Source organism: Phaseolus vulgaris, chromosome 9 (genome assembly GCF_051622355.1).
Source record: "Phaseolus vulgaris cultivar YP4 chromosome 9, ASM5162235v1, whole genome shotgun sequence".
Classification (NCBI taxonomy): domain Eukaryota; kingdom Viridiplantae; phylum Streptophyta; class Magnoliopsida; order Fabales; family Fabaceae; genus Phaseolus; species Phaseolus vulgaris.
In genome coordinates, this window is record NC_143506.1 from 21589251 (window position 1) to 21611037 (window position 21787).

Below are 21787 nucleotides of genomic sequence, written 5' to 3' on the forward strand. Positions count from 1 at the left end.
ATTCCAAAGACACCTCCAAAATGCGATTTTCACAAGTTAAAGATTTTTGTGTGGTGTATACAAAGTGTAGAAGCATTTTACTATACGTTTGTGATTGTGGGCATTCTTCTGTACTGTTTTTTTTTTTTTTCACATTCTAAGAATATTTTGAATTAAGTAATTCGAAATTTAATTTTTGAAAAAATAAATTTTAAATTATAAAATTTGGAGGCTTTTTTCAGATTTATATAAAATTTCTAAACTATATAATCCAAAATGTCTATTTTCACAAAATGAATTCTAATTATATAATCCAAAAAATCTTTCCATTAAATAAACTAAATATATTTTAAATAAATAAACATTGACTATTTATAATCGACCTGTTGACTTTTGTCTTCATTATTTAAAAGCCATTTTTTTTTCAAAAGGTAAAAATGTAACTAATTAAAACCTATCACTTTCCTTTCTTTTCTTTTATTTGAAACTAAGTATAAATACTTTACATTTTTTTCACTCCAATATGAAGAGATATGGAAGCTTTAGCTATTCGAAACATAAAATAATATTAAGTGCGCAAAGACTTTACTATATTAAAAACTGTGAACCTAATAATTCATCGAGTTTTGATAGAATTATCATCCTCATAGGAACATTTTCCATAATAAAAATTTACAAAGAATAAAATAAAAATAAATTATAAGGACAAAAGCATATTTAAAATTAAACTGATTTTATAATTCAAATGCCAAAGCGTTTGTTTTTCCGTCACCGGAGTCCTCTCGGGCAGTAATAAACACCACCGAAGAAAACCATCGTGTGCTCATTTGCATTGCGCTAATGCGTTGAAGTTGGAAACACCAACACACCATTATGGCAGCGCTCTCGTATCCACCATTCTTCGCAATTCAGAGAATCACTTCCACCGATACCAACGCCAACGCTTTCTTCGTTCGCTCGCGTCCTTCTGTTCCTCCATGGCCTTGCCTGCGACGACGTCGTTGTGCACCCGCTCTCGTCGCCGTCGCCTCCGTTAAGGTGCGTTTCAGCTCTGCGTCCGATACCTGTTCGACGAATTGCCTTAATCACTTGTCACATCACTTCATTCCTTGTAGGAAAATATCGGCCGTGTTCATAAGCGTTTCACTGACTTCACGAGCTTGAATTATTGGGTTGTTCGCGACTACTACCGTCTCGTGAACTCTGTCAACGCCTTCGAGCCTCAGATTGAGGCGCTCTCCGATGAACAGCTGGCCGCGAAAACCTCCGAGTTTCGCCGCCGGCTCGCGCGAGGGGCCACGCTAGCCGACATTCAAGCTGGTTTGCTACTCTTTTATGCTGTTGCATCATTGCTCGATTGTTTTATGAACTTTGTTTGTATTGAATCGTAGTTAATGTTTCAGAGGCGTTCGCTGTTGTTCGTGAAGCTGCTTGGAGAAAACTTAGAATGCGCCATTTCGATGTCCAGGTTTCATTCTGTCATTGACTTGCGTGTGTATATCTCTTATATTGTGCTCTTTTGCATGTTTGGCTTGGACTCACTCAGGACTAGGGCACTGAATAATGAATTTTGTTGGTGTTAGATTATTGGTGGGGCAGTGCTGCATGATGGTTCCATTGCTGAGATGAAAACCGGGGAGGGTAAAACCTTGGTTTCCACACTAGCTGCTTATCTAAATGCCCTAACCTGTGAGGGTGTTCATGGTATGTGTTACTGCCAACACTCTAGAAGCTTGAATAGCTTGGGGAGTTTCTTCCGGTGCCAGCACTTGGCATCTCGAGAAATAAATTTCTCTAATTCTTGATTTCTTTGCAGTGGTAACTGTTAACGATTATTTAGCTCAGCGTGACGCTGAATGGATGGGACGTGTTCATCGTTTCTTAGGTCTCTCTGTCGGTCTTGTTCAGGTAATTTTTCTCTGCAGGTGATAAATTTGTTTTCATCTGCTATGTGTTTGGTGGTGAGATAGATAAGAGCACATGTTTATGGATGTAATATACGAATGGGCTGGGTCTAGTAATGAAGTTTTTTATTAATCAATTTGTGAAAACGCACTGCATGACCTTCTTTTAACTTGGTGATCTGATGTTTGCATGCACAGAGAGGAATGAATGCTGAAGAACGAAGAATCAACTACAGATGTGATATAACATATACCAATAATTCGGTAATTGCACTTGTCTGTTACTTATATTATTTGCTTTTAGATGTACATTTATTTTTTACTTATATTATTTTCTTTCTTCCTTTTTGTCCTTTTCTTACCTTAGGAGCTTGGCTTTGATTATCTGCGTGATAATCTGGCTGGAAATCGTGAACAACTTGTGATGAGATGGTAGAGTGTATTACTTGGGAAGAACTAAGTTATTTTCTTCTTTTTCTTTTGGTTTGGAATATGTTTGGTTACTGCTGACTATTATACATGAAAGCAGGCCAAAGCCCTTTCATTTTGGAATCGTTGATGAAGTGGATTCTGTCTTGATAGACGAGGGAAGAAATCCTTTGTTAATCAGTGGTGAGGTAGGCATAACATTAATTTTTAATTTTTCTTGTTGTGGATCGCCAAATCATTACCATCCTCTTTCATAACCAGGTTGGCAGTATTAAAAAGAATATTTCAACTGGTCAAGCTCAATGAAAGATGACTGCTTCTCCTTCTTTTTTGCAGGCTAGTAAAGATGCTGCACGATTCCCTGTAGCTGCAAAAGTAGCTGAACTGCTTATACAGGGCATTGTGAGTACATTCTCTTGCACTTCATAATGTCATTTACTCTGTTTTTCTCCGTTTTCCCATTCTGATCAGTTTATTCAGATAGTTCTATACACTGATTTTATTTTATTAACAGCATTACAAAATGGAGCTTAAAGATAATTCTGTGGAGTTGACTGAGGAAGGAATTGCTCTTGCCGAAATGGCTTTAGAAACTAATGACCTTTGGGATGAAAATGATCCCTGGGCAAGGTGAATATTCTTATACTTTAATAATTTGTTGTTCATTTAACATTGGTTGGTGTTTACTTGTTTTGTAATCCCAATGGTTGTTTGGCCAAAAGTAGTTTGGCATTAATCTCAGCATATCTTTATTCATTGTTTCCATTATGCTCTCTCTTTTTGATGAATTGTATAACATTAACATCACAATTACCTGTTATGTTTTTTTCTTATCTTTTTAAATGACAAAAGAATAAATTTATTCAGTTAAAAATAATAATATTGAAAAGGGACTGTCCTCCTTAAAAAAGCAAAAATAAAATGAAAACAAAATAGCATGAAAAATTAGACATTAATATAGTAAAACCTCCTGATCCCTCGACATATATGTAAATGACACCCCGGTAAAATGTGCTTTATATATTTATGTATTTACAACTTATATTTGTAATCATAATTTTTTGGGTGCATACACTTTCCTTGAGATCTAGATTAATTTATTATGATCATAATTGTTATATTTATTTAGACGGGGTGCTTCATGTGAAGTTTCTTGCTAAAATGTTGGAATTGTAAATTCCTGTCCAATCAGTTAAATTACATGAGTGGTAAGAGTTGAGTTACTGCAGATTTGTGATGAATGCTATAAAAGCTAAAGAATTCTATCGTCGAGATGTGCAATACATGGTCAGAGATGGAAAGGCTTTGATTATCAATGAGGTAATACATTCAAGGCTTCTTTAGGCTTTTAATATTATGCACATTTTACTTACGTATGCAAGCAAAGATTGGCAACAAAAAATGACACAGGGACACTGTTAGAACACAACCTCCTACTACAAAGGTATTTGAAAGAAGAAACAAGGGAGAGAGAAATACAGCTATTTTGATTTAATTCAAGTAGCTGATAGTTTGTAGTTGTTTTTAGGGGTGGCAAAGTGGGGCGGGCCGTGCCGCGGTACGCTGAAAAAAACGTGGGGCAGGTTGCTTATTTCAACCCGCTGGCCTGCATAGGCCCGCCCCGCATAACCCACCCCCTGCGCGGGCCAAGTGCGGGTCGGGGCGGGTTGGCCCGCATAACCCGCACAACTTTAAAATGTATAAATTTTTTTCTGCACCCCATATTTTCTTCACGTAGCCTCATATTTGACATTTCAAAATTTTTATAACATCTTACTACGCATGTCTCATGAAAATAATATTATGAGACCATTTACCTAATGCATCTAAATAAAAAAAATCAAAATTTTAATTAATTTTTTTTAAATATTTCTTATGCGGGTTGGCCCACAGGCCCACGGGCCAACCCTTATGTGGGGCGGGCTAGAAAAATCAGCCCGCAAATTCTATGCAGGGCGGGCCAAGTGCGGGGTGGGCCTATGCAGGGCGGGCCAGCCCGCATTGCCACCCCTTGTTTTATGGGAAGTTGTATATATATGCTTTTGCGGGTTTTGGTATGGGTAGAGAATCTGGACCCTTGAAGATCCAGTAGAGTTGTATCTATTTTTATTGTGTTAATTGAAAGAATTAAGTTCTCTTTTCCATTTGAGAATTATCTTCTTTTGAGTTTTCTGATCTAGTTTCTATAAACTAGTATCAAAGCTCAATCCGGGCTCTGTGGGTGCTACTCATGGTGAACACAAGAATGATGGAGTAAAGAGTGGAAGCTTTGGGGAGGGCTTTAGCTTGTGGTCTTCAGTTACTGGAAGGATTTGAAGAAAGATTAGATTCAAGATTGACCCAAATTGATGCGTATTGGGATGCCCCTCTTGTGCAACAGGATTCACAACGATTGGAAAAGATTGTTGAAAGATTTGTGAAAGAGGGAAGTGGAAAAAGTGCGAGTGCAGTAAATACCATAAACTAGAGGGTTTCAAATGAGATTGCACCGGAGGAGTCAGTAGGAGACGCGTTCTTGGGAATTAAGAGTTGTCATAGATGGAGGCAATTGCATATTCTTGTCTTTGAGGGAGAAGATGTTATGGGGTGGATAAGTAAAGTGGAAAGATATTTCCGTTTAGGATTACAAGAAGAGAATTCTTTGATGGAAAAGAGAACTGTGAATAATGCTTTCAATTAACAAAACAAAGACAGATACAGCTCCACTGGCTCTTTGAGGGTCCAGATTCCTCCCACTTATAATATTTTCTCTACCCTTCCCAAAACTTGCAAAAGCATATATGTATACATATGTGTGTGTATATACAACATTCCATAACAACAACTAACAAACTCTTAGCTACTTGAATTAAATCAAATAGCTGTATTTCTCTCTTCTTTATTTCTTTCATGGACCTTTGTAATAGGAGGTCATGTCCTAACAATACCCGGCCCATCATGTGACACCAAATTCAAATAATTGTATTGTAGTAGGACACAGACACACAACATGAGTAACATGACTTTTTGTTGGGCATACTGGTTGCCAATGCAAGGTTACTGGAGAAATGAAGTTACTTCTTTTCCTCCTTGGTTCTCAAAGTAGTAGATTTTTTAATTTTAAAACTGGATATTTGGGGGACAAACATCAGTTATGGATTGTGATTCTTGGCCACATGTCAGTTCTTTTGCTTTCTAAAATTCATTTTAGGAGAAACTCGTGGCTACAATAAGATACTTTTCTTTCAACGATTCAGAGAGGGGGTTCAGTGACAGCAATTGATTAGTTGAAGTAGAGAAAAATGTACTGATTGACATCCTAGAAAACGTTTTATTTTATTTTTTTAACAAATGTATGCATACACATATTGTATTTTGTTTTACAAGCTTGTTGTTTTGTACTCTGAAATCTTACATGCTACAGTAGTCCATTTTTGTTCTAAATTCACTGGCAGTATATACCTTTGATTTTATAAATTTTGCATTGTCTAAAGAAGTGTGAGCAGACTTGATGCTTTAGTGTATATACTTGATATGCATTCACTTTGTATGAGATATGTTGATTTCAAACAAAAACAGTGGAAACTGGGTTAACCTAAGGGTCTCTTTAGAATGGTGACAAACTGTACTAGGGGCTACTAATTGTCCGCCCTTGCTTAATGTGCAGGCACATAAAATCTCCCTTCTGTTATGCCGAAAACATCATCTGTAACCTAATTGGATGTGATATACTTAGCTTCTGATTCATGAAATTGTAGGTCATGATTTGAATTTTATTTATGACATGCCTCAGCCTTGTTATGGGACAACACTCTTCTGTTATTTAGGACAGTTGAAAGTTTATGATATGAATATGCTAGGTTAGGTTTTTTATGATCCAAGGGTAGGATATCTGGTTGACTATTGATACAGCAAAAAGTAATGTTAGCGAGGGCAACCATCACCTTGTGAATTAGTTTTTGGGGTTTAGTTAGGTTTAAACCCAAACTCTTATATCAGAGCTTATTCTAGTGGTTTTTATTCTACTACTCACAAATGTCAAAATATTTAAAGTTCATGTTTGAAATGTTTAATTTTTGGTGTAAGGGGAATGTGTTAGAGATTTGATAAGCACCCAAGTATTTGAGAAACCTACCCTCAAAAGCAAAGGGGAATAACATAAATACTCCACTGAGCATTTCATACTACTCAATGTGAAACTTTGGCATTCCATAATACCCAAGTCCTAATCAAGATCCCACATTGATTAATGATATGATAAAAAATAATGTATGCGAGTGGAGGGAAACCCTCGCCTCATGAGGTAGCTTTTGAGTGAATTTCTGTCTAAGCCCAAATTCTAAGAGTTAGCAAGATGAGAATGAATGGTTATTGAAGTTGTTTGAGGGCTAAGTGGGTCGCTTTTGAAGGCAATAGAATGGGTTTAAAGAGGCTATTTTGATGCTGAGAAATGGTACCTGCAAATTGGGTTTGCGGCTTATATGCTGTTTGCTATCTTCATATTTGAGCAGATTACAAAATTGGAGTACTAGAGAATAAAGTAAATAATACAGTTGAGAATTAGCAACGTTGGCCTCACGCCCAGAGTTTAAATGCATCACACAATGAAGAAGTCAGTAATTCCATCCCGTTGATGTAATCTCATAATATTATAAATTTTAGGGTAAAATATGTTTTTAGTCCTTGTAATTTGTAAATATAACTTAATTTGGTTTATCACTTTTATTCATGTTGTGTTGGCTTTAGTCTTACAAATTTAAAAAGTTTGAAGATGATACCTACTCCTCGTCACTATTTATTATTGACATGACATGCATTTAACTTGCTACCTTAGTGTTTGTTGTTTATATGCATTATTAGAAACAATTTTATTTATTCTCATATTATATCTTTATTATTAGAGAATCTCCTCTATTTGTTGTATTGATTTTGTTTTCTCTATAAATAAAACATTGTGCTGTCTTAGAAAAAAAGTTTCAGTTCAATGTCTTGCTCTTTCCTATAGTTTATCAAATCATATTTAAAAGGAATACAAATATATTTAAGTCTAAATTTATAATTCATTATTCTTTGCTAATTGGATACAACGCTTAACAAAATTAAAACTCGTGTACATTTGTCTAAAACTTGGGTTCAAGTTTAACAACTAGTGAAATACATGATCAATGACATTTCCTGGAGCTTGTACACCTTGTCTGATTTGTAGGACAACTCAAACCCGTTGTACTGTTACTATATGATAAAACTGGAGGATATTTGGAAAACTATGCCCAATATAAATGCAAGTTTCTGTTTTTATACACTGTAAAATAGGATGGCTATATTCTACTATGTAATACAGGGTTGTGCAAAACAACTCAAGCTTGAGCACATTAAATATATGCATTTGCTTAATATTTCAACAGTAAATATGCTTGGCTAAGATATTTTGTCAAGGACCAACTATTCCAAAAATATTTTGGTTGGTAATGCATTGAATTAACTTTTTTTAGTATAATCTCTAACATATTCCCACTTTCAAGAGCCCCTTGGGCCTGAAGTCTGGACTGCTGGCGAGATGATTTTACCTTGTGCTGAATTTAATTTAATTATGAATAATAGTGGTGGAAAAAATAAAATTATTAACAATTTGGTCATTAGAGGCTTTGGTGCCATATTGAGGAGTAATTATCAAGTTATCAGGTTGAACCAAATGAATAGTTTTATATACATTATTGTTTCTTGTATTTCTAGTAACAGTTTGAATCTTTCATTTTCATTTATTAATTAAACAGATATTTTTTCATTTTCTTTTGTTTGCTATTAGTTTTCTTAATAATATGATGAATCAAATTTTGAAAATTTCTCAGCTGACTGGGAGAGTTGAAGAGAAAAGGAGATGGTCTGAGGGGATTCACCAGGCTGTGGAGGCAAAGGAAGGTTTGAAGATTCAGGTATATATGTGGGTTCTTTGATTTCTGTATCATGACAATTCTCGTCATAATTAATTGATTCTAAATTTCAAAGGTTTAAACATGCACAGGCAGATTCTCTTGTTGTGGCACAGATCACATACCAGTCATTATTCAAGCTCTATCCAAAGTTGTCAGGAATGACTGGAACTGCCAAAACAGAAGTAAAGATTTATATAGTTCTGACATTGCATTAAAGTTTAACTATTACAATTTGTGCTTTTATCAGTTCATGATGGCAATATACATCGTTGCAGGAGAAGGAGTTCTTAAAAATGTTTCAGATGCCAGTCATTGAAGTGCCCACAAATCTTCCTAATATTCGAAATGATTTACCAATTCAAGCTTTTGCTGTATGCCATTTAATGGCTTCATAAGTATCTGTAGTTTCAATACAATCATTTTTCCATGACAAAAATCATTATTTTAACAAAGTGTATGATTTTTCTATTAATAAATTGTTCAAGACTGCTCGTGGGAAATGGGATCAAGTTCGCCGAGAAGTTGAATATATGTTTAGACAAGGTCGGCCTGTCTTAGTTGGGACTACTAGGTAAGTATTATGGCTGTAATAATGGATGCTGTCTATCACTGAGATGTGTTTTGCATTCTTCTAAGAACATAAACTTTTGGGGGATTTGATTCTTGACAACCATCTTCTCTTTGTGTTACATTATTATTGAACAAATGGAATTTAATTTGCTTAAGTTTTGATGATTATGTGTCTTGGTATCAGTGTATGTCTTTTCAGTGGTATAGTTTTAAATCTTGCTCTTCTTTACCTATCTTTGTTTAAATTAAGCTACCTTTTCCCCATCATCATGATACTTATGTTGTCATTGTTGACTATTTACATTGGATTCTTTACTTATCTGGGATATATATTGCAAATGTTTATACATAAGCTTTCCTGTTCTTATAGTCAAGTCTTGCGACTTTGTAGAATGATTGTCTTTCATTCTCTTTCCATATGCAGTGTAGAAAATTCAGAGCTTTTGTCTGGTCTGCTTAGGGAATGGAATATTCCTCATAATGTTCTGAATGCTAGACCCAAGGTTTGTGAAATTATAGATTGTTGGTACCTTCAAAAGCATATGCTATCTTTTTTTTTCCACGACTTAGTGTTTCAACTTTAAAGTTTTGCTTACCTGACTAGCCCTCTTCCGCCTCATTTAATGCAGTATGCTGCAAAAGAAGCTGAAGTTGTTGCACAAGCAGGACGGAAACATGCCATTACCCTCTCTACAAATATGGCCGGCAGGGGCACAGATATAATCCTCGGAGGAAATCCAAAAGTAGGTTTCCGAATAAGTTTTTTATTTGTGGCTAGGTTGTGACAACAATATGACCTAGCATACTTTGTCTATGACTGCCTAAATGGTCTAGAAAAAAAAATAAATTCTATTACTTTTTTAAGCAGGTGGTTTTTATTGGCTTAATTATATTTATGGTCCCTCTAAATTGGATTCTCTGATTTGTTTCTACTGAGGTTTTTCGAGCCATTTAATAAAATTTGGTCCCCTTTTCGTTTCTTCTATCCAAACCCCTCAAATTCTCTTTTTCTACTAAAAATATTTACAAATTGAATTGAATTGATTTTTTTTTGTACAAAACCCAGCAGCCAAAATATCAATTTCACCCAAAATAAAAAGATCCTAAATTTCTTTTCATCAAACCCTGGTTCATATCTTATAAAATTCTTCAAATTTCGTTAAGTTTCCACTCAATTTCATATGTTTAAACTTTCACAATATTTCATATCCCAATTCCATTATACACCTCCAAATATTTGGATAGAAAATAATAATTGGAAGTAGAAGGAAATCAATGTGGGTAGGGGATTAGCTCCAAAAAAATTGAGAAACCAAAATTGCACACATTCCAAACTAACTGAAATAAAGTGCAACTGAGCTGTCACCCCCCACCCATTTGACATGAGTTGGATCTAAGAAATGACTTTATACATTTTCTTCCTTGTCTATATAGATGCTTGCCAGAGAAATTATAGAGGATAGCTTAATTTCATTTTTGACACGGGAGGATCCAAAAAACATTGAACTTGCAGAGGAAGCTATTTCACAAATGGTAATTATGTCTTTTACCTATTGTATATTAATTTTCTTTATTTAAACTTTCAGTTTTTCAATGAATCTTTTGATATAGGTGCTTCCAAAGATAAAGGTTGGTTCATCATCAATGGCCTTACTGGCTAAGACAACCCTAATGGGTCGGTGGTTCTACTTGAGAAATTTTCTCGTTTCAGATGAAATTATGTTTATTTTCGTCATAATTACATGCTTTTAACTTGTGTTGTATTCTTTGCAACATGAATTATTCAGCAAAATATGTATCCAAAAGTGAGGGTAAAAGTTGGACATATGAGAAGGCTAAATCTTTTATCTTGGAGGCTATTGAAATGAATATTTCATATAGTTTGGAAGAGCTGGAGAAGCTTGCTAATGAAGAATCTGAGGTCTACCCTCTTGGTCCAACTGTAGCACTAGCCTATCTGTCAGTTTTGAAGGATTGTGAAGAACACTGTTTGAATGAAGGTTCCGAGGTAAAAAGGCTTGGGGGACTTCATGTGATTGGTACATCTTTACATGAGTCCCGGAGAATAGATAACCAGGTGGGTACTTGCTAAGAACCCCTTTTCAGAATTAAAAATGTTAAAGCCTAACAAGAGATAAAAGTACACAAGGAGAAAAATATTCTGAATTTCCTCTATTTCTGAAAGCTCATTACAAGCCAAGAACCATGGTATACAAGTGCCTCTCCAAAGGATATTACTCTTTGCACTGTAATCTTCAACAATATTTCCCGAAAGTCTCCTTTCTACCTAAACGATGTTCATTTATAGGGAAAAACTGAATCAACTAGCTCTCCTAACTTCCTGTTAAACTGTTACCCTTTGACCCTTTCTTTTTTATGGTTTCCTTAAAGGTTGTTGCTCTGACTTGGTCCTTACAGTACTTAGCATGGTAAAAGTCTAACATTCCAACATGTTTTTTCTGTATTGCTTGCTTTGGATGATTAATGGATGGGAGATGTCAAAGTCTAGCATTCTTATATAATCCTTGTGAAATCCTTTATTTAGTTAGGGAGTAAAGTGTTAAATTGTTTTGAACTGGGAAAAGCTATTTCCCATAAAGAATCCTTACTGTGTGTGATGGCAGAAAGGGGGAACAGTGCCTGCATAATGTGAAGTCTGTTAGAGACATTTAACTTTGGATATAACCATATGTCATTTGATTGTTATTGTTTTCTGAACTTGTGTGTCTTTAACTTCTGCAGACAGATAATTATAGGGCAGATTCTATGATCGGACTCCTTAACTAATTTGGCAATCCATGGCTAATTTGGTTTCAGCTCCAATGATGTGATTCCTTGACTGATTTGGCTATATACAAGGAATTTTTTATATACAGTTACTGTCCGATCATGAATAATGTTAGCTTGGTATCAAAGTGTTATTTACTTGTATATATACAAAAAACATATAGGGTAGACATATTTGAAACATCTAACAAATATTAGCACCTACACGTCCAATAGGATATTATTTGGGCTTCTCGAGAGTTTGGGACAGTATACTGAAGTTCTACTTAGCTATTTTAAGTACCTCAATCATGGAAAACTTATCCTCTTCTCCATTTATTCGTAAAAATATAATTTTTTAGCACGATTGTTCTCACATCTTGTAATAATCTTTTATCTAGCTGCGTGGCAGAGCAGGAAGGCAAGGGGATCCAGGATCAACACGATTTATGGTCAGGTAGTGATCGTACACTTACTCAATTCTCAATCTTACTCATAGGCAAACTGTTGTTTTGATTATTGGGTGCTGTAATTGTTTTTTGGATGATGTGATAAGTGCATGTTTGGTTTGACATTGAATTAATTAAACGTGATGTGATCCACATCCAAGCTGAAACTACTTTCAGTAGCTCCCATTTTTTACATCTCAAACGTGGATCCAAGGTTTCAAATGCCAAACCACACACACTGATATTGTAAATTGAAGACAAAATGAATACATGGCAACAAGGCATTGGAAAAGGGAAGTGTTATAATCTTGTAGATGTGTTAGAATCCTATAGATATATAGTAATTAATGATATTATGATCAATTGATGATATTAGGAATATTATTGAATTTTTGTTGCTCCTCTCTCTGATGTGTTCTAAGCACACAAAAATTATATGCATTCTCAGTTTCTCTCTTTTCAACATGATATTTAGTCTAATGAGAAGGGAACCCTAATTCATGTTTTTCTTGTGGACCCACTACTCATAGGTGTAAGTTTCTTGAAACTTGTATTTCTCTTTTTCCCTTGTGTTTCATTGTTCACCGCAGCCAGTGTCACTGTTCCTAGCTGACAACTTTTTGGCGAGCTTTTTCTGGCTGACAATCACAATCAGTGGCATCACCTTGTTGTGCGACAATTAAGCCCAACAACCACTCTTCCATAGAATGACTCACCCTCATGCCACCAAACCCCTCATCGTATCTCAGTGCTGTGTTTCGGTGGTCATCTAATATTGGGGTAGAGAGAACCGTGCTCCCTCTGTTTTGTTTGCAGCAAGACATTTTGTTTTAAGTTGGGAAAATTAGGGTAGACACTGCAGTTCTTTTTTAAGTAGGAGTGTATATCTGCAGTTTTTTTTAAGTTGGGTTGCATATGTTTTTTTTTGGTTGGGCTGTAGTTTTTTTTAGTTAGGCTACAGTTCTATTTTAGTTGGAGTGCATATGTGCAACAATATTTGGGATACTTTGTAGCATTTACTAAATGTGGTTGTTTTAGTGTTGTGCAATTAATTACTTTGAATAATTTTATTATTAATTTTTTTTATCTGAAGTAAACTCTTGCGAGTCTACGAGTCGAGATAGACTCTCGAGTTTGATAACCTTGGTCATTAAATTTTCTGATTTATTTCTGGGCTGATAATGAACACTTTTGTTTCAAGAACAATTTTGTTGGTTGATATAAAATCTGAAAGGAATTGGAAGGTCAAATTAAAATTTCTTTCTATCTGTGCATTTGAAGTTTCAATATACTTTGTTTTTTATTTAACTATTGATGTATAAATTTGGATTGATGTCTTAATTTTTGGCTTAAAATGGAAAAACCTTGAGTTTTATGGATGAACTATTGAATACTATTTTCTTCTTAGTACTGAATTTTGAGGGGAGCAGGATTACTGGGTGTGGTTTACTAATAAAGTGATGTCAGTTAGTTCTCACACTATCTCATCATGGTATAGCTTGCAGGATGAGATGTTTCAGAAGTTCAATTTTGATACTGAATGGGCTGTGAGACTCATCTCAAAGATTACAAATGATGAGGATTTGCCAATTGAGGGTGATGCCATTGTAAAGCAGGTTATTATCTATTTATTATTGAAATTATTATGTTTGATAAGTAAATATTTGGTCTAAGAAGAATTTAGGGTGTTTAATCATTTTCTTGTTTTTTAGTTTTTAAAAGTAATTTTATAAACTAGTTTTCAAAAACTAAAAATTAATTTCTAGATTTTAGGAATGGGGAAAGAAGACGGGATAGTGCAAAGAAGTACATGAATAATAGAAAACCGAAAGTAGAAAACCAAAATAACTTATAAGATTTTCTAGTTTTTTATTTTATTTTAACAACTGAAAGAAAGAAGTATTACTTTTGAAAACAACTTTCAGAAGCTATTCATCAAACCATTTTTTTTTCTTGTTTTTAAAATCAGAAAACTGTTTTCAAGAATTGGAAACAAACAGGCCCTTAACTCTGCTTTTCTCCTCTTTTGTTTCTCTTTTTTCATGATAAATTTCTTCTTTATTAACCAATACAATAAAATATTGATTGTTCTTCTATTTACATACTTTCTTTTCCATGTGGTCTCTTTTCCCATATTTTTTTATTCATGTGTCTGTCATATGCTGTGCTTAAAGAGTTTCATCTTTCCAATGCTTTTTTTATAGCTTTTGGCGCTGCAAATCAATGCAGAAAAATTCTTCTTTGGCATAAGAAAGAACCTCGTTGAGTTTGATGAAGTATTGGAGGTATGTTTCGATTACTTAGAGGTGTTTCAAAAACACACATTCCAGCGAGGTTATGCAATTAGTTACATGTTGTCTACTCTAAGTAATAACTTCTATTGTCATATTCTATATTGATTCAACTTAGGAAAACTGAAATTATGAATACATTCTGGAATGAAACAGACTTGTATTCCATGGCAAGCTTTGTTCAATTATTAAGAATAACTTGCAATAGTATCAGTAGTAGTCAATACCACGCGATAGCACTGCAATCACAGTCCACAAGAAACAATGAAAATGAAGTTGATAAAAGAATAAATGCATTAAAGAAGATCAAATTGAATTAAGATGTGGTCTCATATTAGAATAAGAATTACAAGAAAAAAGAGGAAGAAAACAAGCATAAAAAAGAGATCAAATTTTAAATTTGAAATTCAAATTGAGCCTTTAGGGATATTAAGGCAAGGAAGAGTGTTGAGAATATATGCCTAAATATTTGGAATTTGAACTAGTTTTTAGAAGTTTTTTTTTGTAATGTTTCAATTTTAAAAACATTGCTTAGATAAAAGAAAGATATCATATTATTTTTTAGATTTAGGAAGATTGAAATATTGTTAGTATTTGATTTTTGTTACATTTTCTCTTTCTATATATAGAGTCCTTGAATTAAATTATTGTTGAAGCTCCTTCACATAATATATCTCTTATCCTTCTAAAATATAAAAACCAACATTATTAATCATATGTTAAACTATTATAAAACTATAAAGTACTCTACAATATTTAAGAGAGAAATGCTAAGAACACAATCTTTTGAATACACTTTCTTAAATTTATTAAAAATCACAATTTTGAGGGTCTCACTTATTTAACGAGTCTCACTCGTGATTTTGTAGTTTTCAATCAATTTTAACCAATAGTAGAAAGTGTGATATTTACACTAACGTATCAATATAGCTAAATTTATGAATAAAAAAATGTAATTATTAAGTAGAATTAATATATAATAATAATGGGAACTGGTATTAAGTTATTGAACAGACTAATAGTCTCACACCCACAAGACAGGATACCTTGTGTCAAGAAAATTCAATTTATACCACTTAATAACTTTTTATAATCAATCTAACAGTCAAACCATTGACATTATCTTTGTGTTATTAAGTATGTCAATTTTCACCTGAATTGGACATTTGTTGGTATGATATCTAGCAATGAACATTTATTTGTATTTTAAATAGCACATTATCTCTAAAATTGAGGTATTGCATGAAGTAATAATCAGCTTTTAATTTGAATAAAACTTTGTGAACTTGATTTGCTTTACAAAAATTTCGTTTTGAAAGTTGGATTTTTTAACTTCATGTTCTATAGACAATTATTAACATGTGTAGGTGCAAAAGTTTTCACTTGGTGTCAATTGATCCGGCATACTGCTATTGACTACTGTAATAGCATCATCTTCTCTGAAATATAAAACAGATACAGGGTTCAACACACATTTTCCTTGGCACACTTTGTCACTTGATTTCATTTTGCTTCTTCTTGCCAAATCCCCGAAAAGGAATCTATAGAAATTGATCAAATTAATTAGTACAAACCAAACACTCTGAAAATACAAAAAATAGTTTATTCCAAAGGAATCACAAACGGGCCCAATTTCAGATTTCGATCTACATGACATATATATCAGCTGAGAGAAAGCAATATGGGCCATCTAACCTGCAGAATGTCATTAGTATTATAACAGAATGTTTTGACCTTAGAAGAAGCTTTAGAATTCCAGGTTGGCACATCCAAGGCAAGCTTGTGGGAGAAGGTTTGAGAAACTAAAAGTAATATTGGAAAAAGAACAGTAGAATTTTTGGTTCGTATTCTCATATCAAGATTAAGAAAGAAAAGAGCACAATCAAGTAAGGCCAAGAGGGGCTGAAGTTTATTAGCTTATCTATCATATTGGGTTATTAAAATATGGAAATTCCAGGATCATGTAAAGTAAACAAATCTTTGATAGGAGAATTGTGAGCAGTAATGGACAAAGAAATCTAAGAAGGGACATCACTCTTACTCCCAATATCTAATTTTTGAGCCATCTCCTGTTTATAAAGTAACCAGAATCTAAAATTAAAATATCATTGAGAAATAAATTTCTGAGGACTTTATGTGAGTCACATTCACGAACGTTTAACTGTGGATATGTATGTATATATATATATACACACACACACATATATCTCAATTTTTTAAAACACTTGTTAGATTAAACTTGAAAGTAGGCGAGCATGCTCTTTTGTCGTTGAATAAAAGGTCACCCATCTATCTAGAACAGAATTGTAAGTTGTCTTCAAGTCTGCAAAATCATTATCAACTAATTTGTTTTTGTATTATTCTTTTTTAAGGTGCAACGAAAGCATGTTTATGATCTAAGGCAATTAATCCTGACAGGAGATGATGAAAGCTGTTCCCAACACATACGCCAGTGAGTGCCTTTAAATTTCTCAATCGTTGCTGTTAGGTTTAAGACATATATGATGAGTAGTTTAAGCTATTATTACTGCCCTGTAGGTGACTGTAAAGTATTAATTAGCTCTAAAGTAGATGATTCTGTTTTGTAATTAATACTGTATACAGCTCATCTAGTAAACCTATAGTTCACTGCTAGCCTTCTTCTAAACCTATAGTGCCAAGCATCTTGTGCCTATCCCATTTGATAATGTCTATCAAAGGTTATTGGAATGCCACCTTAATTGTGGTCATCCGTAACCGACCTTAGTTGCAGCCTCTTTGGAGGCCTCCTTAATTGAAATTTCAAAAAGCAGTGTTTAGTTCCATATCAACTAGAGACATGACATGAATAGAGCTTATAAAGCTTGAACACTTCTCATCTTGTAAATCATTGTTTTAGAGCTGAATTAAATCTTAAGTCCAAATTCTATGTTGGAATCAAGTCTTATTCTGGATCCACTGTTGCCAACTACATTGCCACACTCTAGGCATGTAGCCTAGGTGGGTGTGAGGAGTGGGGGAATGTTGGAAATTTTCCTTAATTGTGGTCACTCTGATCCAGTCTTAGCTGTGGCCTCTTAGGGAGTTGCCTTAATTGTAATATCATGAGTGGCGTTGAATCTCACATCAACTAGAAATATGGATTAAAATTCAATACAGCACATGAATTTTGTCCAGTCTTCACATTATAAGTTGGTTTTGTAAAATTGAGTTAGACTCTAAAGTCCAAATTCTGTGAGGGATGATGAATCTTGTTCTGCCAGGGAATCCCAATTATGTTCTACTGTTATTTATACTGATAGGTATGAGGCCACATCACTTTTATCGTTTTAATTTTTAGCTATTTTTCAGGTTCTTTTATTTTTAGTTTAAACTTTAATGGCCCTTGTGTTTCATTCTATTTGTTGAAACAATCTTGCATTTTGATGTCTTATTTTATTATTCAATATTAGGATGAAATTCATTTGAGGAATGGTCAGACTCAATCTTCCCAGCTAAATATCTATTCCAAGTCTTTACTATTTCTTTGGAGCATGAACAATTTCAGTTCTTGATATGAATCACTACCCTGGCCTGAAACAGTTATTTCTTTTATGTCCTTGCTTTTGCCACTATCCTAATTATAATTTCGTGTATTCATTAAAAACCTAAGTTCTAACCATACTCTACTAATATTGTCTTGATACTATCATACTATGATATAAATTATAACTTTACCTTCAGAGTCTGAGTTGGGGCTCAATAAGTAATATAAAATGTGAATTAATCATATAATGCACAAGAGTTAGCAGTGTTGGACCTTTTCTTTCAGCTTATAAGTTATAACATAATAGTATTAATCATTTATCCCAGAAAAAAAACTACTGTTAGGGATCCTGACCTGCCTAGAAAAGGATGCTGAATTAGCTTGGGTCTTTTACTTACTAGGGTGTTGACTGTTAAGAATGAAATAAGAGTTATTGACTTTTGTTCACCTTTTGTGATTGGGGTTTATTCTTATGAAATTATATTTTCTTTTCTACTGCTCTTTCCTCCCTTCTTAGATTTGTGTGTACTGCTTATAGGTACATGCAAGCAGTGGTTGACGAGATCGTCTTCAATAATATTGATCCAGTGAAGGTGGTTCAACCTTTCCTCTAGCATTTTGTATATCTCTATTCATGAATTCCTTTAATCCATTGCTTTCAATGGATTTTGTAGCATCCACGTAGCTGGGGTTTGAGTAAGCTCTTGAAAGAGTTCGTGACTGTTGGTGGAAAGCTGTTGCATGGTAGGCTTGTTTGCTACAGCTATGACCCTTCAATTTGATCTACACAAATATCTCTTTACTTTCTGTGTTTGGCTAAATCAACTTTTACTTTTTCTAAAGATACGCTCAAATGTTTCTGGCAGAATCTTTTGGAGGAATTAGTGATCACACTTTGCTTAATTCACTTGGGCTACTGAATGATGTGAGTTCAGTTGATATTGTAAACTTTTCTCTTCCAAATATGCCAGCACCTCCAAATGCCTTCAGGGGAATACACAGGAAGAGCTCATCATTAAGACGATGGCTTGCTATTTGCACAGATGATTTAATTGGGTAAATTACTTAATTTACTGTGGATTATAGAAGTTTAATGGAGTTCTAGTACTTACTGATCATTAGCAAAATGTAGGAATGGGAAGTACCAAACCACTTCTAATCTTCTTCGCAAGTATCTTGGAGATTTTCTGATTGCTTCTTATTTAAATGTTGTTGAAGAGTCTGGTTATGATGAGAGACATGCAAAGGAAATTGAGGTAAGATATTCTATTCAACTATTTTTTCTTGAAATTGAATATTTTGATTGTTGTCGGTATATTTACTAACGCCAAAAATGGCTGCAATCGTACAAAAAGTTGTGTTAGTACCGTACTCGGATCATTTCATTTCAGTGCAATTGCATCCAAAGATTTCAAAACCAATATTAAAACATAATACTTAGTGCGCTCCGATCCTGAATATAAGTGACTTCTAACATAATCACATGGACCAATAAAAATAATTAATTCAGTTGATTTTCTTTATTTTTTAAAACAGTGTTACCATCTTACCAACTTACAAATTTACCTAATGACTTAAAATCATCTTCTTGTTATTTATTAATAAAACAAACACATTCTTAATATTTATTAGGAACAAAGACGGAAAAGAAATTCAATGCTTCATAGAAACTATAAAATGCCTTGTAAAAAGGACTACCTATTTCTTTTAAACTATGCTTTAAACTTTTATATTAAGGATCAGAGGTAGTATCTCTATGTTAGGATTAGTCATAACCACTTCTAGTAGAAAAAAATTAGAAGAAAAATTGAAATGAAGAAGCTAAAAACTAATTTATGCACAAGTTAATTTTTGAAACTTTTTTCTAGATTTTCTCTAAAATCTGATTTTTAACTTACGCATAAGCTAAGCTTTTGGTAAACCTGTTTCATTTTTTTTTCAAGTGTTTCAAGATAAATTTGTGCAAACAGATCCTACGTACTATCAGCTGCAACTAGGCAATGAAAAATTGAAAATAGGTTCTAAAGAACCATTTTGATATAATGACCTAGGACGGAAATTAACATAGAGCCCTTAGAAGTTAGAACAATAGTTTACCTTAAGTTAAGAGGAAATGAAGTGAGGGTGCCTTAAGTTTTACACCATTTGCTCATCAGTATTACCTACTGTTTTTCTATCCTAAACATCTACACCGTAAACACAAGGAAATTTTGATTTTTGACAATTACTTGGAGATATTAGATTTACAAAGTTATTATCCAACATCTGTACTGTTGGGAAATGATGCTGCAATAGTAATCCTACCGTCCTACACAGTCATTGCCTATCCTTTAAAGTAGAAAAGGAAATAGAGTCTTGCTACAGAACTAATGAATAAAACTATCCCAATGGTTGTTAGTAATTAGTATTTGATACTTTTTTTCACTGTGATGAATGCTCCTCCCTTTCTATTGATTTAAGGGGATCTGTATACGAACATTACGCTCTTTCCTTTGCAAATTTGGACAACCTTTTGTGTTTTGTCCAAATGGTAAATTTTGCATTGATACCATATGCATTGTAAGATTATTTTCTATTACATGTTTTGGCTCACTGTATTCTAGTTGCTGCTTGTTATGTCTAGTGAGTTTTCAGTTTCTCTATCTTAAAAAAAGTAAAATATTTATTTTATTTAATATTTTTTGTTACAGAGAGCTGTTCTTTTGCAAACTCTTGATTGTTTCTGGAGAGATCATCTTGTAAACATGAATAAACTCAGCTCTGCGGTAATATTCCTTTTGCTCTCATAAATATTTGGGCTTTCTTACCAGCTAAAGGCTTATCTCAGAGTTGTGACAGGTGAACATTAGGAGCTTTGGCCATAGAAATCCTCTTGAAGAGTATAAGATTGATGGTTGTCGGTTTTTTATCTCAATGCTTAGCGCCACTCGGAGGTTAACTGTAGAAGCACTGCTGCGGTATTGGACATCTCCAATGGAATCCGAAGAACTATTTTTATCATGAAAGTTGATAGTTCAAGAAAATTCTGCAAGGCCAATTTTTTGCACAATGCTAATGTTGTTTCAACTAGTCAATTGGTTTACGTGGTGTAGATGCTTAAAAGTTACATGGCTTTAGGAGCACAGGTTCCTTCATCTCCCAGCAGTGTTATCCTTCTCCTGCTTTGTCAAAATTACAAGGAATATACCTGGAGATGCTCACTAAAAAATCGTCTGTTGTCATGAGCGTACACCTTATTACATAGGTATCACGAGATAAAAAAATTTAATTTCTGCTTTGCTTGAGGCTTGGAGAACGGTCTTAACCTTTTCCCCCTTCCCATTTTTGACAGGCGAAGCAATCAAAGAAGCCGATCCTATTTATTTCAATGCTTTTGCTTAGTTTACATGATTAAAATGAGGTTTGCATGATGGACTGATGGTGCCTGGAGCTTAGCAAGAGCTATGCCTAATACGGACCAAATGTCCTTCCCATCCAATTTGTTCTTCCATAAAGAACACCAGGCTATTTATGTTATGCACAATCCAGCATATTATTTTTTTCTTTGGCATTGGTCATTGTGGATCATGTTTTATCCCTGAGGGTTTATACAAAAAATTACAGAATGTAAAACATTAAGCATCTATAATGTGTATAATATAATGAATTACATTTGCAGTTCATTCATTTTTCTTTTGAAAGATTATTTCTCTTCTGCGCTACAACTAGAGGCGCGCGCCTCTTGTATCCCTGTCATAAACCATTTTTTTATCCTTAAAGTTAAATAACAGCTGACTGTTGCGTTCTGGCTCGGGCTGCATATTAGAGATAGAGATGTATACAGGAAGTATTAATTACCCTTTTCCATTATTTATTTTAGGAACTAGTCTGTAGGTCACGAGGATTAAAAATTGAAAAATCAAAGTTATGCACAAGAGTAATGAGTGTAGCAACATCACAATAGCTTCAAAACATTTATCAACTTATTTTTTACTTCGTTTTT

At 33.9% G+C, this 21787-nt stretch overlaps 1 protein-coding gene across 2 annotated transcripts; it reads left to right on the forward strand.

The window, feature by feature from the left end:
* The first annotated feature begins 566 nt into the window (after window positions 1-566).
* SECA2 (Preprotein translocase SecA family protein) lies at window positions 567-21467 on the forward strand. 2 transcript variants are annotated; one of them, XM_068628353.1, is made up of 31 exons: window positions 567-1017; window positions 1095-1299; window positions 1383-1447; window positions 1563-1683; window positions 1796-1887; window positions 2082-2147; window positions 2251-2315; window positions 2413-2500; window positions 2649-2714; window positions 2827-2942; window positions 3542-3632; window positions 8141-8224; window positions 8314-8406; window positions 8500-8595; window positions 8710-8795; window positions 9219-9297; window positions 9424-9537; window positions 10229-10327; window positions 10406-10469; window positions 10582-10871; window positions 11962-12017; window positions 13508-13625; window positions 14214-14294; window positions 16673-16752; window positions 18344-18398; window positions 18480-18549; window positions 18672-18861; window positions 18938-19061; window positions 20496-20570; window positions 20644-21049; window positions 21137-21467. In XM_068628353.1, exons 1-30 carry the CDS (start codon window positions 853-855, stop codon window positions 20806-20808), a joined length of 3159 nt encoding a protein of 1052 aa, XP_068484454.1. In that variant the 5' UTR covers window positions 567-852; the 3' UTR covers window positions 20809-21049; window positions 21137-21467. The 2 variants fall into 2 exon arrangements, with proteins under 2 accessions (XP_068484454.1, XP_090151110.1); XM_090294984.1 differs by having other exon boundaries at window positions 705-1017; window positions 13515-13625.
* The last annotated feature ends 320 nt before the right edge of the window (window positions 21468-21787 follow it).

What these genes read in the sequence shown, in the direction of transcription:
- SECA2 (XM_068628353.1), top strand. Translation starts at nt 853, where the DNA reads ATGGCAGCGCTCTCGTATCCACCATTCTTCGCAATTCAGAGAATCACT. An exon ending in GCTAGCCGACATTCAAGCTG is followed by an intron (nt 1,300 to 1,382) that starts GTTTGCTACTCT and finishes TTAATGTTTCAG; the next exon opens with AGGCGTTCGCTGTTGTTCGT. An exon ending in AGGAAGCTATTTCACAAATG is followed by an intron (nt 10,328 to 10,405) that starts GTAATTATGTCT and finishes CTTTTGATATAG; the next exon opens with GTGCTTCCAAAGATAAAGGT.